General features: G+C 38.3%; 2 protein-coding genes across 3 annotated transcripts in view; both read right to left on the bottom strand.

The window, feature by feature from the left end:
• Nucleotides 1-1,393: 1,393 nt before the first annotated feature.
• LOC121726873 (WAP four-disulfide core domain protein 2-like) lies at nucleotides 1,394-4,446 on the bottom strand. Its single transcript, XM_042114505.1, has 3 exons — nucleotides 4,234-4,446; nucleotides 3,239-3,433; nucleotides 1,394-2,022 (listed from the first exon to the last, which is right to left on the bottom strand). The coding sequence occupies exons 1-3, from the start codon at nucleotides 4,268-4,270 to the stop codon at nucleotides 1,862-1,864; spliced, it is 393 nt and encodes a 130-aa protein (XP_041970439.1). The 5' UTR covers nucleotides 4,271-4,446; the 3' UTR covers nucleotides 1,394-1,861.
• A 1,472-nt stretch (nucleotides 4,447-5,918) lies between these two features.
• LOC121726872 (aminopeptidase N) overlaps nucleotides 5,919-21,001 on the bottom strand; it is a 37,522-nt gene continuing 22,439 nt past the window's right edge. For both annotated transcript variants that reach the window (XM_042114503.1, XM_042114504.1), the window contains exons 8-15: nucleotides 20,216-20,366; nucleotides 18,695-18,906; nucleotides 18,054-18,237; nucleotides 17,492-17,687; nucleotides 16,857-17,131; nucleotides 9,611-9,810; nucleotides 7,249-7,563; nucleotides 5,919-6,182 (exon numbers count right to left, since the gene is read on the bottom strand). In XM_042114503.1, coding sequence (XP_041970437.1) covers nucleotides 5,945-6,182; nucleotides 7,249-7,563; nucleotides 9,611-9,810; nucleotides 16,857-17,131; nucleotides 17,492-17,687; nucleotides 18,054-18,237; nucleotides 18,695-18,906; nucleotides 20,216-20,366 — 1,771 coding nt within the window. In that variant the 3' untranslated portion in view covers nucleotides 5,919-5,944. The remainder of the gene's footprint in view (nucleotides 6,183-7,248; nucleotides 7,564-9,610; nucleotides 9,811-16,856; nucleotides 17,132-17,491; nucleotides 17,688-18,053; nucleotides 18,238-18,694; nucleotides 18,907-20,215; nucleotides 20,367-21,001) is intronic.

Raw genomic sequence — 21,001 nt, 5'->3', positions numbered from 1 at the left:
GATAAAGAAATACAAAAAACATAACTACTTTACCATAATTAAGATACATTCGTTAATTTTAGGCTTAAAGAGAATTAAGTGTTTTCTGGTGTGGTCACTCGAGAGGTTTCCCGAGCGTAGCGGACAAAAATATTCTCGTAAAAACTCAACTTCAAATCCGAGAGTGCGGATGTTTTATTGACTTTGTAGGTTTTGCAACGCATAGTTTCAGCTGAAAAGCCTTTTACGATAAAACCGATTTCATTTAAATGCTTCAAATACACGTTTCATAGAGTTTCACATGTAAATGACTAACAATTAAGTCGAATGTGCAACGTTAATTGGTAAAAGGCTACGAATAATAAAAACTTGACGTTGTTTGACGTGGGAGAGCCATGCTTAGGCACGAATGGGCCGGCTCGACCGGAGAAATACCACGTCCTCACAGAAAACCGGCGTGAAACAGCGCTTCCGCTGTGTTTCGCCGAGTGAGTGAGTTTACCGGAGGCCCAATCCCCTACCCTTTTCCTTTCCCTACCCTCCCTTATTTCCTTCCGTACCCTCCCCTATTCCCTTCCGTACCCTCCCCTATTACCACTTAAAAGGCCGGCAACGCACCTGCAGCTCTTCTAATGCTGCGAGTGTCCATGGGCGACGGAAGTTGCTTTCCATCAGGTGACCCGTTTGCTCGTTTGCCCCCTTATTTCATAAAAAAAAAAAAAAAAAAACTAGTTAAAGGTTCGATTGGTTAGTTTGAAAATTACCCACCTTGCCTTTTATAAATTTATATTTCGAATATTTTTTTATTTTAATAAAATATTTAAATTCACACTTTTCTTTGCCAAAAATGTCTGTAGAATTTTTCAGCTAACAAAGATTTTCTGCTAAGTAAATATTTTTGTCTCATTTAATTTTCATTCGTTATCAGTTTCAGTCCAGACTCCAATCTCAATCTAAAATAGCAAAAAATATAAGAAATACGAAAACAGTTTGCGAGAGGTGGCTTTAAAATTTTAAGCAACAAAAGGTCGCAAACTCTACTGAATGAATCAATCCTTTGTTAGGAATAAAATATAATCTGAAGAATAAATCTTTTCATTTCTCAACGAATCACAAAGGCTACGATATATTTTGAATGTCAAACGATTCCCAGCACAGAAACGTAAGCCGAGGCATTATTTGCTTAAAAATTCACCAAACGGAAAGTAAAAATTTGAACATCATATCCGAGTTGAATTATTAAAAATCTACTGAAACAAACACAAACCGGCCTTAGAACATAAAAATTTTCTTTACAAAAAATTTCTAAGACCAACTAGGCACTGGTTTTGGAAGTTTAAATTAAGCAACGAATATTTTCCTAAGAGGGTTAATTATAATCTGCGCAATAATAATAAATAATTAGCGCAAGAAACTTCAGTAAAGGCGTATAATGAAATTCTTCAGACTTAAATGAAACTAATGAGGCCGAGTGAGTTAACCCTCGCCATTATAGCGAGCGTTTTGAGCTGTTGCCTCAATTATACGGGAATTATTCACGGTAATAATTGTCAACGTGATGATAATGATACCAGCGCTGAATTAACAAGACATTGGATTAAAACTATTATTGGGCTGTTACTCTTTATGTTATCTCTGGATAATAAGTTCAATGATGTGGATGAAAATATTGGCACAATTTCATTTGAGCAAATTTCTAAAATAACGATTCAGCTACTCTCCATAATAATATAAAGCTATCAGAATATTGCTATTTTGCGGTTTATTTGATTGGCAATTTATAAATGAGTTTTTCAGATTGTTAATTTAATATACCTCGAAATTAAAAACGAAAACTGTTGCAAAAGACTTATTTAGCAACGCATGTTATGTTTTTTTAGATTTAGAGTTGTGGTTGGTCGTCCATTTCTGGTTTCTGGCAGGTCAGAGCCCCGCAGCGGTTGGTGCAGCACTTGAGAGCACGGGGGCAGTCCGAGTCGCCCGTGCACATGTGGCTGCAGATCCACACACCACGGGGATGCTCCGGACAGTTGCCTGGCTTGACTGGAATCAACGTTGAAAAACTGAATTTAAAATCATTCCTTACTTAAATTTTTGTTGACGTATGCAATTACATAGAGGTTAGAACTAGAACAAAACAGGGCCTTAAAATGAGAGGCAGAATAGTCACGTTTGCAAAAAAAATACAAAAAACTTATTCAAATAAATACAGCGTAGAGTACCACAACTGTAACGTATGGTTGATGCAGTTTCGAAATGGTCTTAGAATCTAGATAACTCAAGTTAAGACCTATCACGGCTCCAGTTATTTGGGCAAAATAATTACTCGATGTTCTATCATAAATGGAATCATCGCGTTATGCCGAGCAAGATCTCATGCCTCCAGCCATCCATCCATCATTGCACTGTATTATGTTATTTAACTTATTTACCTACTTAAGTTAACGAATGGCCGCTGAGTCATGACATCAACACACTTGGCGCCGCCGCAGTCAGTGGGACAGCACAGTTTTGTGCTGTTCTGATACTTGTGTTTCGGACCACACTGTGCAATGTGCATCACACTCGTCCACAGATAACGTCGGGGGACAAGAGCCCAGCGGGGCTAAAATGGTCACATTTAGCAATTCCTCTCAATCAATTCAACAAATGAATTGTCAAAACTATCAAACTGACAAATGTCAAATCAGTACAAAAATACAGAAATGAATTGCAAGCAATTGCGTTTTGCGATTTTAGAAAAATGAATCATATTATGATTCATATCATGATTCTTCACAGCGACCATTTTAGCCCCGCGGTAGTTCCAACGGAACGCAACTGCTATTCTGGCATAGATGTTTCTCTGCATTGAACTGTATTGTGCATTATTAAAGGTTATAATAATAATGAAAATAGCTCCCACACCGGTTTCGGTGACGGTGGCCGGTTCATTGACACCAGGCCAGCTACGCAGGAGTAATTTTATAGTGCCCAAGTGTATGCGCAGTACACGAGAGCACTCTCTATTCCTTTTACTCTCATAACCCAGTGGAACGGAAAACCGACACGACTGGCGAGAGATCAGGCGCAGGACCGACTTTTTACATGCCCATCCGACGCATGAATCATCTTACCTGTCAGACAATCAGGTGATCAGCCTGCATTAACCTAACCAAACTTGGAAATAACATTGTTTCCAACGCGGGAACCGAACCCACGACCTCCGAGTCAAGAGCCGCGCTCTATACCACTAAACCACGGAGGCGATAAAACTTACTCAAGTTAACAAAATGCCGTTCAGTCATGGCGTCGACACACATGGCACCGCCGCAGTCGGTGGGACAGCACAGCTGGGTGCTGTTCTGACACTTGTGCTGCGGACCGCACTGTGCATCGCACACGTCCACAGATAACGTCGGGGGACAGGAACCCAGCAGACCCAAACTGTTTGCCACTCCCAAGATGGCGGCTCCTGAAAAGGAATGACAAATATGATAAGTTTTTGCATTTTTTCCTGTACTTAAGACGTATAGATCTAAATAATATATAGCATAGTGAGTTCATTTACTGTCAGTATTTATTACGATGCTCGAGGCCTCACTCAGAAACATTATACTTTAATTACTTAACTTTTATTTATTAACTGCCGCACTCAGAGGCAAATATTAATTACTTAACTAAACTGTAATTAAATGAAGATTTTGACATAAGCTCCATATATTATTATCTGTGAAACTCTTTATGTGCTCTTTATTATATTGAAGTTTAAACATCATTAAAAGTCTCTAAATACGGCCGTAAGAGTTTGACAGAAAATATATGGAGCTTATGTCAAAATCTGCAGTTGATTTAAGTTAAGCGTGCGTTCCATTTAGCGTTAAAACGATCAAAACGCTCAAAATAGCGTTTTGATCGTTTTAACGCTAAATGGAACCTGTGCCGTAAATAGCCTTTTTTGCGCCCTGTGCGAGCATATAACTGCACCTTGTTTTTTAACTGGCTTCCAAAAAGGAGAAGGTAATATGTTCAGCTGTAGATTTTTTTTACTACATCGGAAAACATCTCTGGGGTGCAGCGGGGAATGCTTATCGGGAGCAATTCGAAAGAATAAGAGTCTGCCTGGTCTGGCCATTTTTGCGCACCCACAGAGTATACGCCCTGTGCCTGGGCACCGGTGGCACCGCCCTATTTACGGCACTGAATGGAAAGCGGGTGTTAGTCATAACATCATAATAACCTGTACTGTTAGAAGTAGATATAGATTCAACTTACCAATAGCTATTATAAAAAGATATTTCACTGATGCCATTTTCACTGAAAAATCCTTAAAAAATATCTCCAATTTCGGAGTAACACACACGCAAAAAAACACAGTAATAAAGTTTTTTTCCAAACACTGCTAACCACTACCTATGCAATGGTTTATTTACGATTATCGAATAACAAAGTATGTTATAGAATAACTATGCGTGGGACTTATCTACTGCCGGCCCGCCTACTACACTTGATAATTATTTTAACAAATTAACGTTTTTTACTAACGTTTTGTAGTACTATTACAATAAATATATGACATAAGTAACGAACATAGCACTTAGTTTATTATGACCTTGCCATTATTAAAACCAACTCGTTAGTATTTCTCGGAAATAAATCTGTTCTACAGAAATGACAGACCACATAGAAAAAGCCACGATTGCAAAAAGCCATTGAAGTTATTGTCATACTCAAGTCAAGTTTAGTGCAGGTGTTAGCCGCTATCTAGACTGAGTGAGTACTGAGTATTTCTGTAGTGTGTGCGGTAAGGCATGTCTATAAAAGTTAGCATAAGTAGTTCATGACATTCAATAAAAAATCTTCGCTATTAAAACACATCTTTAATAAGACTCCCTAAGGGCCCAAAGCCTGCACAGTGTACATTGCTTATTAGTTATTTAAAATTCCAGTTTGATAGAAACAATGGATTGGAAACGAATGGCCACATTTGCTAGCACAATAATTACGCACATTATAAATTAATCGCTGAAATATTCTAAATGGAAATTGCATACAATTCTTAATATTTAATTTTAATTGAAACAAAATTAACTTTATTCAAGAGCTTGTTATTTATTTACTTTTTAAAAGTATTTTGTACAAAATATGTGACTTAAAGGTCAAAAAGGTTTCATTAAGTATTTATCAGTATCTCTAACTACTTTATCAGTTCGTTACAAAAAAAAACAATCGTTCTCGACAATTAGCAAGAACCAATATTGTAGAGCGATTTCCAGTTAATAACTTCATTAAAGCGCTAAACATCGGTAGACAAAATAAAAATCCCTGGCCTTGCGCCTGACGAGCTTCCGCGCGAGTATTGGAAAAATGTTTACCGGAGTTTTATCGTGTTTTATTGCGTTTATCTCGCGGTGTACACGAAGATGTCTACAATGCATCATAACCCTCGGCTCGACGTTCATCGCCTTTATATTACTAGACTATTATGTTTGGCATAAAATGGGCGGCGCTCAAACCGTTTTCTTGGTTATTACCGGTTAGTATGCGAGTACTTCAAGATATTTTCTTGTACACTTATAGAGAGTTTATTATATGAGGGTCAGTTCACAACGAAATGAGACACGATGCGATGGTACAGGTACAGATATGAAATGTTAAGGCATCACGCTAATTGATATTTAGGGCCTGTTTCACCACTTCCTGATAACTTCCGGATAAGCTATCCACAACTTATATGACAGAGAGTATGAAGTATCTGTCAAATAAGTTGTGGATAGCCTATCCGGCACTTATCAGGTAGTGGTGAAACAGGCCCCTAGTGTAGTCTCTAGAATTAGTAATCAAAGTATTGCATTAATTTCATTCGTTTAATTTCATTTTGCATTCCCAAGTCTCGCCTCGTTTTCCAATTTTATATTGAATCATCAATAATAATTCTTGAATAAAATAAAACAACCGTGTAGAGTAATAAAAATGTATTATGACATCAGTTCTGCGCGAGGTACCAGTCCAGCCATTTGGACATGACGGGAAGGTTGGTGTCGGTCCACTTGGCCTCCTCTCTGATATTCCTCATGGACTTCTCTATGATGTGCTCGGCAGAGGCGAACTCCCCCTGGTGCGCGACGTACAGGCTGGAGACCATTTCGAGGCCGTCCTGCGTCGTGAAGTGTGATGTAGCGGACGCGATCAGGCTGTCCCATAAATTCGTTTTGCTTGAAAACCTGGAAATTCGTGAGTTTTATTTCTGAGATAGTTTATAAGAATTTTTATTGTCGTATGACAGAGAATTTTGGGAGGATTCCAATACTTTTTTCTGGAGTGTCAAGAAATAATAAAGTCAGAATCAGTTCGCAATGTAAGCTTTAAACACAATATATTATAAACACATATTATATTATTTATAATGTTATCGAGTTGCCTTTATACTCGTATCGTTATGGCAATAGTTAAATTTTCTTTTAACATATAAAATTCTCGATCATAGTGTTTGTGCGCGAACTCCTTCATATCGGCTCAACCGATGTTAATGAAATTTTAAGTATACATATACATCCGTTAGGCCTGAGAATAGGTTCTACTTTTTATATTGATACTAGAAATAATTTATATGGTAAAACAACATTTGCCGGGTCAGCTAGTAACTACATAATATCTTTACATCTTTACATATAAATAAAATTGGAGTGTCTGTTTGTAATATTGAAAGAACCGTTTTTTACTAAATGCATATGAATGTATATAGGGTACAGACACCAAAACAACATTTTTTACAATTTTTGCCTGTATGTCTGTCTGTCTGTTTGTTCCGGATAATCTCTGAAATGGCTGGAGCGATTTTGACGGGACTTTTTTAGGCACATAGCTGATGTAGTAAGGAAAAACTTAGGCTACTTTTTAACCGACTTCCGAAAAGGAGGAGGATAATAATTATATTATTTAACTTTTTTTATAAATGAACCTTAAAAAGGGGATTTTTTTTATATTTTTTATTATCTTTGTTATCACATTTTGCTGACGCGGACGAAGTCGCGGGCAACAGCTAGTTATAAAATATATGCAGCCCGCAGCAGTACATTAATTTTCTCATCTCCACACCAAATTTTATGAAAATTGATGAATATTGAATATGAGACACAGTCAAACACATTGTCACATGAACAATATTCTTTAACGTATGAATTAATTACAAAAAAAGAAATCTATACCACCCGAGCATTGTGTAAGAAGGTCACGTACATCTGAGATTGCTCCGCTAAATATTCAAGCGCTAAAGCAATTTTCACTTACTTTTCTTTTAATACGTCCCAATTATTGCTCAGGAACTGAAACAGGCTCGTGTAACCTTGAGGGCTGCCGGTCAGCATACTAAATATTAGGAACAGGTCCGTCTCGGTGAAATTGGAGTTCCCTTCCAGTATGGTTATGTTTAGGAGCTTGACTATTTTGGCCTCATCTCTCGGACAGCCGGCCAAAGTCTTCAGCAAGTAGGTTCTCTCGCTCTGCATCCTCGAAGATGGGAAGTTGATCACCCTCTGCAACCCGAAATCCCACTCCTGTTGGGTCCCCCATTTGAACACCGGACAAATGAACTGATTGGATACCCTGAAAGTTAAACATTCGCTGTAATTGCCAAATAACTACGAATTAGAAGTGTAATTTTCAGCGTAAAACAAATTTGTATTCCAACAGCAATTACGTATACACAGATGTTAACGAGCTGAATGCTGAGTGTATTAACGAAACCGAATATCTTTGTTGACTGGCCCGTGTAATTTAACGTAAGCGGTTGGGAAAAATTAATTGAATTTGCACGGTTCGAAAAAGGCAAACAAGAGCTCTTTCGGCCATAATTGTTCCAAACACCACTGAGTTTACTGTAGGAAATAAAAATCGGCCAAGTGCGAGTCGGGCACGCACATGAAGGGTTCTGTATATGTATAGCAAAAAGAGGCAAAACATGGCGCTTTTTTGTATCTAGGAGTATTAATTACCTATATACCTATATTTAACATTAAACCGGCGTGAAACAGCGCTTGCGCTGTGTTTCGCCGAGTGAGTGAGTTTACCGGAGGCCCAATCCCCTACCCTTTTCCCTTCCCTACCCTCTCCTATTTCCTTCCCTACCCTAACCTATTCCTTTCCCTACCCTCCCCTATTACCCTATTCCTCTTAAAAGGTCGGCAACGCACCTGCAGCTATTCTGATGCTGCGAATGTCCTTGGGCGACGGAAGTTGCTTTCCATCAGGTGACTCGTTTGCTCGTTTGCCCCCTTATTTCATAAAAAAAATGTTTTTACTGCCGTTATAGCAGAGACAGAAATATATCAGTGGTCAAAATTTCATTTATCTTGGTATCTCGAAAACTATGACACAGTTTCCGAGGTACAGACAGATCACAGAAGAACAGATTGATGGACAGACAGGAAGGCTTAGTAATAAGGTACCGTTTTAACTTTTAACACTTTATTTATCTATTTTCAGAAATATTTTCATATATCATTTTATTTCCATCCACACGTTCGCATTTCAAGTTAGTGGTGCACGGAAGCGTATTATCGGGAGGAAATGTACGTAGATTCTGGTTAAATCGTGTGACGCTGTGGTCTCCGCATGCACGAAATAATTAACACAAATCTGGTTTAACTGTAGAGCTTAACATTGTGATTGCACAGAACATATTGTAATTAAATGTATCTAAACGTATCAGTTTATGATAAATTATTATGTGTATTTACTATTTTATAACATAACTAGCTGTCCCGGTGAACTCCGTGTCACTTTAAAACCTTCCCTGGGCTTTTACGATTATTTTAAGACTAAAATCAGCCCAATCCGTTCAGCCGTTTTCGAGTTTTAGCGCGACTAACACATTTGAAAATCCATTTTTATATATAAGACTAGAGGGTCCCGGTGAACTTCGTGTCACTTAAAACCTTCCCTGGACTTTTACGAATATTTTAAGACTAAAATCAGCCCAATCCGTTCAGCCGTTTTCGAGTTTTAGCGCGACTAACACATTTGAAAATCCATTTTTATATATAAGACTAGCTGACCCGGTGAACTTCGTATCACTTAAAAACCTTCCCTGGACTTCAAGTATTATTTTAAGACTAAAATAATCGGTTCAGCCGTTATCGAGTTATAGCGTTACTAACACAATTGGAAATCCATTTTATATATACCTATATATTATACTAGCTGTCCCAGTGAACTTCGTGTCACTTTAAAACCTTCCCTGGACTTCTACGAATATTTTAAGACTAAAATCAGCCCAATCCGATCAGCCGTTTTCGAGTTTTAGCGCGACTAACACATTTGAAAATCCATTTTTATATATAAGATGGTAGAATTACATAAAGCTTTGTAGGAAAGTATCGTGATAGGAGCCTATAAAACTTACAATTTGGGGATGAAATACAGTCCAATATCATAACAAGTTGCGCTTTATTTACCCGCTATTATTTTGAAATAAGTTTATTTTCAACCGAGTCCCGACTACGGTAAATCAAAAAAGGTGATGATTTTGTCTTTGTATGTTTGTTCTATCTTAGTGCCATCGATTTTGAAGTAGAATGAAGTATGAAAATAGATTTTAAATAGTGTCATAGGTCATATAATTTGGTGTGTTAGTTTATAACTTTTTACTTACGGGTTTCCCTCATCTGGAGTCGGGGCCTCCATCCACTTGGCGTATTGCTCTTGCGCCTCCTCTATACACGGCTTGTATCCAGCTCGACAGAGGAACGTCTTGGACAGAGATCTAAGATTCTTCTTCCAGTTCTCTTCATCTTCTTTGACCTCTTTTGTCAACTCTTTGTATAACGGAGTTAAGAGGTTGCGAATGTAAGCCTAAAAAATTTAAGCTAATTATATATAAAAAACATATGGTTAACTTGAATCAAACATGCGTCATTTAAGTGATTGGCAACAATCTATTCTTGATAAACTTGGTACCAACTCTACCGAGTACCTATTAAACACGGGGAAATATTGATTTAGTAATTAATGATATACGCATAGCAATTCGCATGACACAGATCTCTATACAGCCATATAATACTATGTATGTTATTCTGTAGTAATAATCATTAATTATGACTTAATAATTCCCATTGAAGTGGATAATAAAGTGAAGTTGGCAACTTTAATTAACTTCCACATCCAATAACTGGCGAATTGCCGCATAACTAAATAACGGAATTGGGTTACACAAACTGAGCATAGCCCGTATGACTCGGAATAAAGTTTAAATATTTACATTTGTTAAAATCGAATCGATGTGTAGGCTTCTGTAAATCGTATTACGGAACATTAATATATTTAGTTTCCTGCTGATAAGTTATTTATTTCAAAAATTAATAAAGATCAATGACGCCCAAGGACAATAAAGAGATATAAACAGCATACAAGTATATAGTAAGACGTCTTTAAATGAATGTACAATAGAAAAAATATTATTATTGATATGTACCGTACCTAATAAGGATTGTCCATTTTTTTTTAATTTTGCTCATTACAAAAACATTTCGGGGCATAAGGTCAGTGATCGTTTTTCTGTATATAAACGAAAAAAATACCCATTAGTTACTTATATTTTTGAACAAATATGTTTAACCTTTGTTTGACCTTCAATGGCGTTAAATTAGCAATAAATTCGATCAACATCACGTTTCGAACTTTTGGTAAGCTTCTCGTATCAGCTTTCACATAATGAGAACTTGCATTTCACAAACCAGCCATTATAAATAAGATTGAAAGGAAAAAAACTTTTTATTATATTCAATATATGTTATATATAATTATATATGTATATATGTATGTATATAATAATATATACTTCAATATATTTTATATAACGGTGAAGGCTGATTTTCGTCGGTCATTTTTGAATTTTAACGACTGTGGGCAGTTGTGGGTAATGTTGGAAAACACTTTAGTCCAATCACAAACTATATTCGAAAAGTTAATATTATAATAAGCAATCACTATTAAATCACAGTATTTATATCACTCAATCTATTTAGAACGCAGGATGGTTTAGATGCAACCGTCCGCACGCGCCGCTCCCGAGAATTGAAGTGAGTCCTCTCCGCCGCTGGCATTAAATAGTGGCGCGCGCGGTGCACTAACTCCATCGAGCGCCGAAAGATGGCGCTGGCGTTCTGAATAAAACTTGATTTCCGACACGGCCGTCCTGATTAGCACACGCCCTCGTGTGATGATTATTCTGAAACAAATAGTACACGCGAGAACTTCGTTTCACTCGGCCATTCCTGACCAGACTCTATATTAAAAAACCAAGCAGTAATCTCAATTGAAATTTATTTTAGCCATACAAATCTTAAAGTCCATCATAGAAATCAAAATCTTACTAATGGTACTAACAGATACAACTGGGCAAGGAACAAATCCATATTAACCATTTCTCAAACTCTACTATGTAGAACACAAACTCTCAAGTAAGATCTCCAACACCACGGCTTCTTTGCCGATCGGCAACAACATTGCCTTCACGTCCTGCGCAAGGACCGTTAACGTACCACTACCATAGAGCATCTAACCCGTGTGCATCACCCGCTGACTGCACATCGTACGGTCCTCAAAGACCCCGACCTCCGCCAGAATCATACGCGCACCGCGCACCCACGGACTACTTGAGCTACCTCAAGAGAAACCGATTTCCACCGGGCTACGGCTACGTAATAATTACTGGTACGGTCGAATATTGTACGGTCGTTAGAGATATTTACTTGAGTTTTTGTCACGATTATTTACAACTTAAACTTCATCATTATTAGATTCACAAAAATCATCAACTTCAACTTGACCCCTTGGCATCTTTCTTAATCTATCGTGTGCGTATTTATAGGTACGCTTAGAATTTAGTGCTTTAAGTGTGTAACGGTCACCCTCTAAAACTTCTATCACCTTAAACGGACCTTTATATTTCGGATCTAATTTGTTTTGATTTCGTTCCTCGTTCTCTAATAACACAAAGTCACCAACCGCGAAATTTTTAATTTTAGCTTTAGTTTTATCAAATCGACTTTTATCATATTCCGCACACCTCTTTATATTATCTGACGCGCGTTCACGAACTTCGTCTATATCAACGTCTAGCTCTACAATATCACTACACATCAACGACAACGGTCTCGCCACTTTACCGATTAGGAGCTCTAGAGGCGAAGCTTGTGTAACTCTATTCACGGTACAATTAATCGCTAGTTGAACTTCGCCAATAGAGTCCTGCCACGATCGGTTATCACTAGCCTCTATCGCAGTCAACATTGACTTCAAGACGCTCATAACACGCTCAACCTGTCCATTAGCGCGTGAAGATCCTGTCGCTATAAGGTGCAAATCAATATTTTTATTAGCGCAAAAATCACGGAACTCCTTGCTAGCAAAACAACGCCCTTGGTCGGCTATTATGCGAGTCGGAGCACCAAATAGTGAGACACTTTGAGATATAGCATGTAAACTGCTCTTGGTATCAATGTTGGTTGCGTGGTATAGAAGCACATACTTCGTAAACGCGTCTATTATTACAAAAATGTACTCCTTTCTATCATTTTTCCCGCTGAGCTTACCCGTTGCATCTACGTGAATTGTATGCCAGGGGCTCGTGACCTTAGGTATCGGATGAAGCTCGGCTTGAACCTTCCCAGAATGAGCTTTAGCTATTTTACAGGTGACGCAGTTGTCTACAAATTTTCTGACGTAAGTATTTAGTCCCGGAAACCAATAATAATTGAATAATTTTTCAGTCGTCTTATTTGCACCAAGATGTATAATCGAGTCATGAAAATTATTAACTACGGACCATCGGAGAGCGCGAGGTAAGTAAGGTAACCATTTGGACCTACGTTTTCTTTGTATTTTACGGTGTAAGACGCCCGCACGTATTTCGTAAGTTTTAGCTTGTTGCTCATCGAGTTGATTATTCTCTAGATCCGTCATTATTTTAGAAATCTCTACATCTCGTTGTTGTTCGGCTTGGAGCCAATTAGGAGAGAGTTCAGTAACATCAACGCGTTTCGGACTTTCACGAGGCTCTACTGATGTCGACTCAAGCGGGAGAGGGTTTCGCGAGAAGAAATCTACATGACTCATTCTTTTTCCTTCTCTATAAACTACGTTAAAATCAAACGATTGTAGATAAGCCCACCATCTATGTGCTCGGGGAGTTAGTTCCTGTTTGGCTTTAGAAGATTTGAGCGAATTGCAATCTGTAACGACAGTAAATTTTCGGCCATGGACGTATTGCCTAAAATGTTTGATAGAATTAACGACCGCAAGAGTTTCGAGCTCATACGAATGATACTTGCTCTCAGCGGGGGATGTTCTCTTACTGTAGTAGGCTACGACGCAACGCTTACCATCGGGTTTTACTTGAAACAAAATCGCGCCATATCCTAAACTACTCGCGTCCGTATGAAGCTCTACCGAAAGATCTGGGTCAAAAATTGTTAAAACCGGGTCACTAGTTAAAATTGAAACTACCTTTTGACGTATATCCTCGTGTTCCGGTTTCCAAGTTAAGTCACCCTTAAGCGAAGTCAGTCGATACAAAGGTGCCATTATTTTAGAAAAGCTTTGTACAAATTGGCGAAAATAAGATGCGAGCCCTATAAACTGTCGTAATTGAGACACGGTCTGAGGAGGTGGTAAAGCAGTAAGGGCCTCTATTTTCCTACGATTAGGTTTGATCTGTCCAGACTCTACTTCAAATCCCAAGAACTCTACCTTCGTCCTGAGGAAGGAGCATTTCTTCAGATTTAAAGAGAATCCTGCCTTAGTCAAAACTTCCAGAACCGTGCGAAGTCTTTGTAAACCTGACTCTACATCAGGTGAAACGATCAAAACATCATCAACGTACACAATTACGTAATCATGAGCTAAATCACCTAAAGCATTCATGATAGATCGTTGAAATACGGAGATCGCATTTTTCAGTCCGAACGGCATAGTCAAAAACTCGTATTGACCCTCGGCTGTTATAAAAGCAGTGCTCTCTATCGACTCTACATTTACGGGAATTAAATGAAAACCACTTGCACAATCTAATTTTGAAAAATAATTAGCACCGTGAAGACGCGCGATTTGATCTGAAATAAGGGGAAGGGGGTAACGATCGGAGACGGTATTACTGTTGAGCTCACGGTAATCTATGCACATTCGATAAGAACCGTCTTGTTTTCTAACTAACAAGGCCGGACTTGCAAATGGAGAACAGCTAGGACGGATAATATTCGCATCCAACAATTCTTTTACACGGTCGCGCATAACGCTGCGTTCCTCAGCGGACATCCTATACGGCCGCCGCTGTACCGTGCGATTCGGGTCTATTAATTTTATTTTGAGCTCGCCCGTAGTTACACGACTTGTGGGTAAGCCGGTTATAAAAAAAATCGAAAATAACTCAAGTATTTGCAACACCTTAATTTTATCGTTACTATTCACGTCCGTTACAATAGAATTTAAATCCAACGAAATCACGTCACTACATTCCTGTCGCACCGAATTAACACTGTGAATTTTAGAAAACGAAATGTCTGTCGCCGTCATGTTAACTACAAAACCTAAATTTAAAATCTCGCGTCCTAACATTACGTCACTTTGTAAATAATTATCAGGTAAAACATGCAATAGAAGTTCAAAAGGAAAACCGTTAACCACCACACAACATAAAATCTGTTCTGTACTGAATACTCGTGTTTGACCAATACCGGTCATAGCAATAACATTGTTTATGCGTTTACCGCTAAATTTTGAAGCAAAACTTTCTTTAACTAACGAGCACTCAGCACCAGAATCGTAAGTAAATCTTATTACTTCACCTTTATGCTGTAGCGAGCCCGACGGTGGTTGTACGACGCAGACGTCGACGCGCCGCTCGGCCCGCGCTCCGCCGCCGTCGGTGTGCGCGCTGCCGCTGCTCGTACACCGCGATGCGATGTGTCCTTGCTTGCCGCACTTGAAGCACACCAAGGTCTTCGCTGCAGGCTGCTGAGGTGCTGGATTCGACGACGACGTAGACGCCTGAGGTCGTCCTCTTGACTCCGTTGGCTTGCTTCTGCACTCGCTTCTTTTGTGGCCGGTTTTTCCACAGTTGAAACACTTTATAGTGTTTATTTTTTGCCGCTTGTTATCGTTTGTACTCGATAATATTTCAGTGGAGCTATTTAACTTCCGCTTTAAATGAGAAAAAGCGTTTAGTTCCTGTTGCAATTTGTCCCTTGTTACAATGTTAGTAGTAAACGCCAAACGTTGTATTCTCGGGTCAAACTGCGATATATGGGCAAGTACTGTAGCTACGGCTATTTCTTCTTTATTCGCATCTTTCCACCGATTAATTAACGACGAAATTAAGCGACTTGCGAACGCGGGTAGGATTTCTTTCTCGGTCGGTTTTTCGCCGTTTAATTTAATGAGGGTACCTGCTAGTGTCTCGGTCGAAATGAATCTCGTTGTAAAAAGCACTTTGAACTTGCTCCAAGTCATACCCTCATAAACTACTTGCGACAACCATGTTGATGCTTCGCCCTTGAGTGCCCTGCTAACCGCCAAAACCAGTCGACTGCCACTCGGTGGATTTTCTGCAAAGCACAAATCTGCCGTCGCGCACCAAGATCTTGCGTCCGTGTCTTGTTTTTCCGGATCAAATGGCGGTAGTTCCTCGCGATATGCCGGTTTCGGTGATTGAAGCGCGGCAATCAAAGCTTGCATGTTTTTGTTCTGCTGTTCGAACATAGCACGCCACATTCTAGTTTCGTTGTCTCGCTGATCCAACACTGATCCCAATTCTGATAACGGTGAAGGCTGATTTTCGTCGGTCATTTTTGAATTTTAACGACTGTGGGCAGTTGTGGGTAATGTTGGAAAACACTTTAGTCCAATCACAAACTATATTCGAAAAGTTAATATTATAATAAGCAATCACTATTAAATCACAGTATTTATATCACTCAATCTATTTAGAACGCAGGATGGTTTAGATGCAACCGTCCGCACGCGCCGCTCCCGAGAATTGAAGTGAGTCCTCTCCGCCGCTGGCATTAAATAGTGGCGCGCGCGGTGCACTAACTCCATCGAGCGCCGAAAGATGGCGCTGGCGTTCTGAATAAAACTTGATTTCCGACATATATATATTATAATATTATTATATGTTGTATATGTATATACTTTACTATAATATTACTAAATAAAAATAATGTACTAAGTTTATCTTTACTATTAAGTAATAATAATTTAAGCGTGCACACTAATTTTTGCATATTATATTTTTACAATCACTCATTCCTATTTTCAGTCAGGTCTTCTGGAAGACATTCCATTTTGGAATAAGATGTACCTTTGTACAAACATATTTTTAGTTCTAAGCTGGTTTGTTAACTTCTATTTGTGTGTACATAAATCGTAAAATAAATAAATAAAATAAAACATACTGCAGAGGTCAATTAATGGCCGCCGATGATGACGTCAGAGCGAAACTTTAAAAATTTATTGAGAAAAAACTAGCCAATGAATTTCAAAACTATTTAATTTATATTCTTAAAATACCCTATTTTGACTAAAAAATATATTATAAAAAGCGCATGTAATTTTTTTTGGACAATGCCCATTACGTAAAATCAACCCAAGGACATTAAAGAGATATGAACAGTATACAAGTATAAAGAAAGACGTCTTTAAATTAATGTACAATAGAAAAAATATTATTATTGACATGTTATGTAAAGTCAATGTTAATTGAGTTTGTTAGATATACTTAGCCGATAAAATGACGTAAATCCACTAACTTCCATTGATGAAATCTATAGGTATACATCAAGGCAGTATATTATATTATATAGCCTAGCTACTCCATTGCAGATGGATCATAAACTCACCCGGAACTTATCATCAATACACGGGCAGATGTGCCTCCTGATGTGGTCGATCATGGTGAATATGGGGTCCCATACGAGGTGATGCCTCTCCTCCTTGAGGAACAATGTCATGTTCAGAGCTGTCGCGAACGACAGCTGTCCAGCATACGCCAGGTTCCAAGCGTCATGGAGCAGCTTGGCGCGAGTCAGCTCTGGGATTTTGGTCCTGTCACTGCCTTGGAGGAATTGGGACAGCAGGTTCCAGTTATGCTCGTCATAGTTCACTGGGAAGGGTGCTGAAAGGAAATATTATAATATAAGTCATGAATCCAGAGGAGGATTTTCGTTCTATTTCAGCTGATGGTGGAAAGGAATTCTTCTATTTCTATTCTAGATGGTAATTCGTAACGTAGCATTCGCTAAACAAAAATAGCTAGACCTTTATTATTTAAAAATCGAATACCTCATGAAAACTGAAGCTAGACGAGTTCGCGTTATATTCTAAGTGCAAAAGTGTAACCGTTTGCCTACATATCTGTTAACTAATCACGCGTATTATTTAAGCGTTAAGTAATATCTTCTTCACTATTTCACTGAAGACACATCTTGCTGACTTAATAAAAATTCGTATCATTATAACTTTTGTCATAGCTCACCAATCTCCTCAGGATTGACGATGATGAAGTTGTTGCTGTCGGGCAGGTCCCTCAGCGTCAGGTCGGTGTCGGTCCAGGCGACGGGCGTGGCGTTGGTGAACGACAGGCTGTCGGCCCGCACCATCACCACCGGCGTCCACCACCGCAGACGGTCCGCGTCGGGCACGTCATGGGGACGCTCGCGGAGATACAATTTCTGTATGGAGGTTTTATACATTAACAGAGGTGGTAATACCGCAGGATTTTACCAAGGCTTCATAGGTATGCCGGCTTGCTAAAAATTCTTTGAAAATTCTAGCTGAAAATCCTTTGAAATGTCTAATGAAAAAAATGTTTACGTTGTGTTTCGCCAAGTCAGCGAGTGTTTAAATGTTCATTGGAGAATTATGGACTAGACATTTTGTATAACCATAATATTATGTATCAACAAGAAATTCTACAACTGAACATATAACCTGCTTCTTTTTTTGGAAGTCTTTAGTCTTTACTACCTTTTTAGGTAACATGGATATTGGATAGACTAACCGATTATGATTTATGACCAATCGCTGTTAAAACCTACCTGGGAAACTTGCGCAGTCTTATCCTCATACTTCCTAGTGACAGTAACAAGCGGCAGTCGGTCCTTCTCGATCCAGCTGTTGGCGAGTTTCCGGATGTCGAGGTCCTGGGGCAGGCGGCCGCTGGACTTGGCGGCCTCGTTTAGAGCGTTCCAGATGTCGTCTCCGGTAAATGTCTTGAATTTTCTACAACAATTACAATAATATGATGATTATTATTAACAACCCATCGCTTTTAACTGCTGAACGTAGGTCGTTCACAACGAGCGCCTTCGAAAACTTAGGCACTCCTCATTGTAGAGTAAAACCAAAACAAAAGTGTTATTAATATCAAACAGTAAAGTAACTCAGCTGAGTTCTTAAACTCAAATTCGCGTAAAACGTACAAGTTTCCACCCCGCGTGCGATGTAATTATACTGCATTGTTTTGCTGTTTAAAGTTATCTTGAGCTGTACGCACATCTACTCTAGTAGGCGATTTACTGCACATACTTAATTTGCATTGTAATAATAACATAAAATTTAGGAATTTTGAACACATTACGAAGAAAAAAGGTATTGAATTCCTATGACCAATGATTTTCTTACTAGGTACTTAAAGTAATTAATCGATACGGTATTTAAACCTGTTATGAGCGTCTACCTGGACTCAATGAAGCTCCTCAGCCCGTTTCTGAAGGTGTCAACGCCGAGGGTATAGTTGAACATCCTGAACAGCAGCTCTATCTTGGTGCTGGCTGTCTCCTGCTTCATACCCGTGATGCGGGAGTGCGGGTAGCGCTTGCTGAACTCGTAGTACAGGGAGTACAGTACCGTCATCGGCCACTTCCCCTCCATCTCGGAGCCGTCGTTGATCTGAAAATTCAAAATATTATGTTACAGCATTCTTACCCAGAACTGATACGATTTTGATTTAAGAGTCTGAAGTGGGAAAAGCCGTTGAGATCGAATTAGTTCTAAATTGATCAGCACGGTTATATGTATATGTATAAGTCGACAGTGGCAATTAAAGCTTTGAAATCGAGCTGAATTGATTCTCGATTAGAATCAGATTCTGTTGGGATAAGACAGCAGATTGTTTGTAATGATATTCTAAAGACTGTGTCATACTCGTAGTACGCTTAGAATAGTCCTACTTGGAACCTTTCAAGTCCCGGGTCAGAAAATAACTTTGCGAAAAGAAAATTAAAAGTAAAACTTCTATGAAAATTATTTCCTATTTTAGCCGAGCCTTTTCAAGATCCTTTTTTCTGTATCTGCATATACAGAAAAAAACATTATCTTTGCCGTAGTCGAGTAAAAATGAGGTAAAATCCTAAAACTTGACATTAATAATTTTAACCAAAGATGATTATTTATTTCAATTAGTAAATTGTGTCTATGTTAATATATTTTAGGAATTATCTTATTATTGTTGAAGCATTTTTCCAAATAAATATGAACCTTGAAATGGTTCCGAAAATAAATAAATAAATTCGTTGTACAGAAACAGTAAAATAGGTATGTTTTTTCTAAATTTATGCTAAGTCAACGGCTCCCAAATAAGGCCCAGGTTCATGTTGGGATTGATATACTACGATCCCTTTCCCTATCATAAATATTGTACCTACCTCAGTTGCGTGCCTAAATAACTGAACGGATAAATTTGTTTGACGAAAAATAAACTAGCTTTGATGAATAAAATTTTTTCCACGTGTAAATCTTATTTTACTATTCATTAGCATCGAGTCCCTCAGTTTTTCTTGTCGTTAATCTGGTCCAATACATTTTTTTTTAAATATATACCAAAAACTGCTTTTGCTTGAACACGTCATTTTAATGAAAAAGTGTATCATCTTTAATGCTAAGTATTTTCTGTCTATTACGTAAAAATTACTCAGGACTTGTAAGTATAGAACAAAATATTGTGAGGTTTGTAAGTATGGAAGAATTAGCATTCTTTAGATCTATGTTTAAAAATATTTTCTAGAAACTAGCTTTTATTCTTATCTATATATATAAAAATGGATTTTCAAATGTGTTAGTCGCGCTAAAACTCGAAAACGGCTGGACGGATTGGGCTGATTTTAGTCTTAAAATATTCGTAGAAGTCCAGGGAAGGTTTTAAAGTCACACGAAGTTCACGAGGACAGCTAGTCTTATATAATATTTATTCTTATCATACCTTGAAAGCAACTTCAGCAGACAAATAAGCCACTAGCGCCTTATTGAGGTGGGCATCTGACCACCAGGCGGGAGTAGTAAAGGCGCCCAGCCACTGGTAACAGATCTCGTAGGCTAGCTGAAGGTACCCACGGTTGCTAAGATCACTCTCCCTAAAATGGTAAAAAATATTGTTAATATTATGATTATACTGCACAAGTCATAAAAATCGTAGACTGAAAGATCGGAAGTAAATGAGTAAACCCCAAACCGTTGAATTTGAGATAGTAAAATATATTTGCCTCATGCCTTTTCTTTCATAAATACTAGGAACGAGAGAAATAACATGATATTCAAACCCTGGGTTAACTTTCCAGGCTGGCCCTGGTCTACGAAGGTGTGATAAATCGAAACCCTAGGAAGTAAATTAACTAAGTAAAAGCCCTTGACAATATCCGCTTAAATGATTTCCTTCAAGAGGCTATGAATAAAATAAACGACTCTAAAAGTAGACAAAAATGTCAAATTGCTCCTTTGATTTAAAAACGGCCACAAAAATGCACGACAAAGTAAAAATTTTAATAAAGGAATTCATATCTGCGGCGCAAAAAACTGAAATATAAGGTCGCACTCAATGCTAATGACAGCCTCGAGCAATATAGACGCCTAGCAATTATGTAATAGATTCCAGAAAAGTCTGCCGTTTCTTGCTTTTAAGTTTTACCTTTATACATTTTCATCGTGAGACCTCGAGATATCTAAACGATCCTTCGTTATTTATTCGCTGGTGTTTGTTTGGAATACAATA

This window comes from Aricia agestis, chromosome 5, assembly GCF_905147365.1.
Source record: "Aricia agestis chromosome 5, ilAriAges1.1, whole genome shotgun sequence".
NCBI lineage: Eukaryota > Metazoa > Arthropoda > Insecta > Lepidoptera > Lycaenidae > Aricia > Aricia agestis.
Note: the sequence above shows the minus strand (reverse complement) of the source record. Positions and strands in the feature narration are given on the sequence as shown.

Bases quoted from the DNA above. Each gene is read 5' to 3' on its own strand.
- LOC121726873 (XM_042114505.1), bottom strand. From the start codon at position 4,270: ATGGCATCAGTGAAATATCTTTTTATAATAGCTATTG. The intron at 3,434-4,233 runs GTAAGTTGAATC...ATTCCTTTTCAG, and splicing joins TCTTTTTATAATAGCTATTG to GAGCCGCCATCTTGGGAGTG. The intron at 2,023-3,238 runs GTAAGTTTTATC...CGTTGATTCCAG, and splicing joins ACGGCATTTTGTTAACTTGA to TCAAGCCAGGCAACTGTCCG.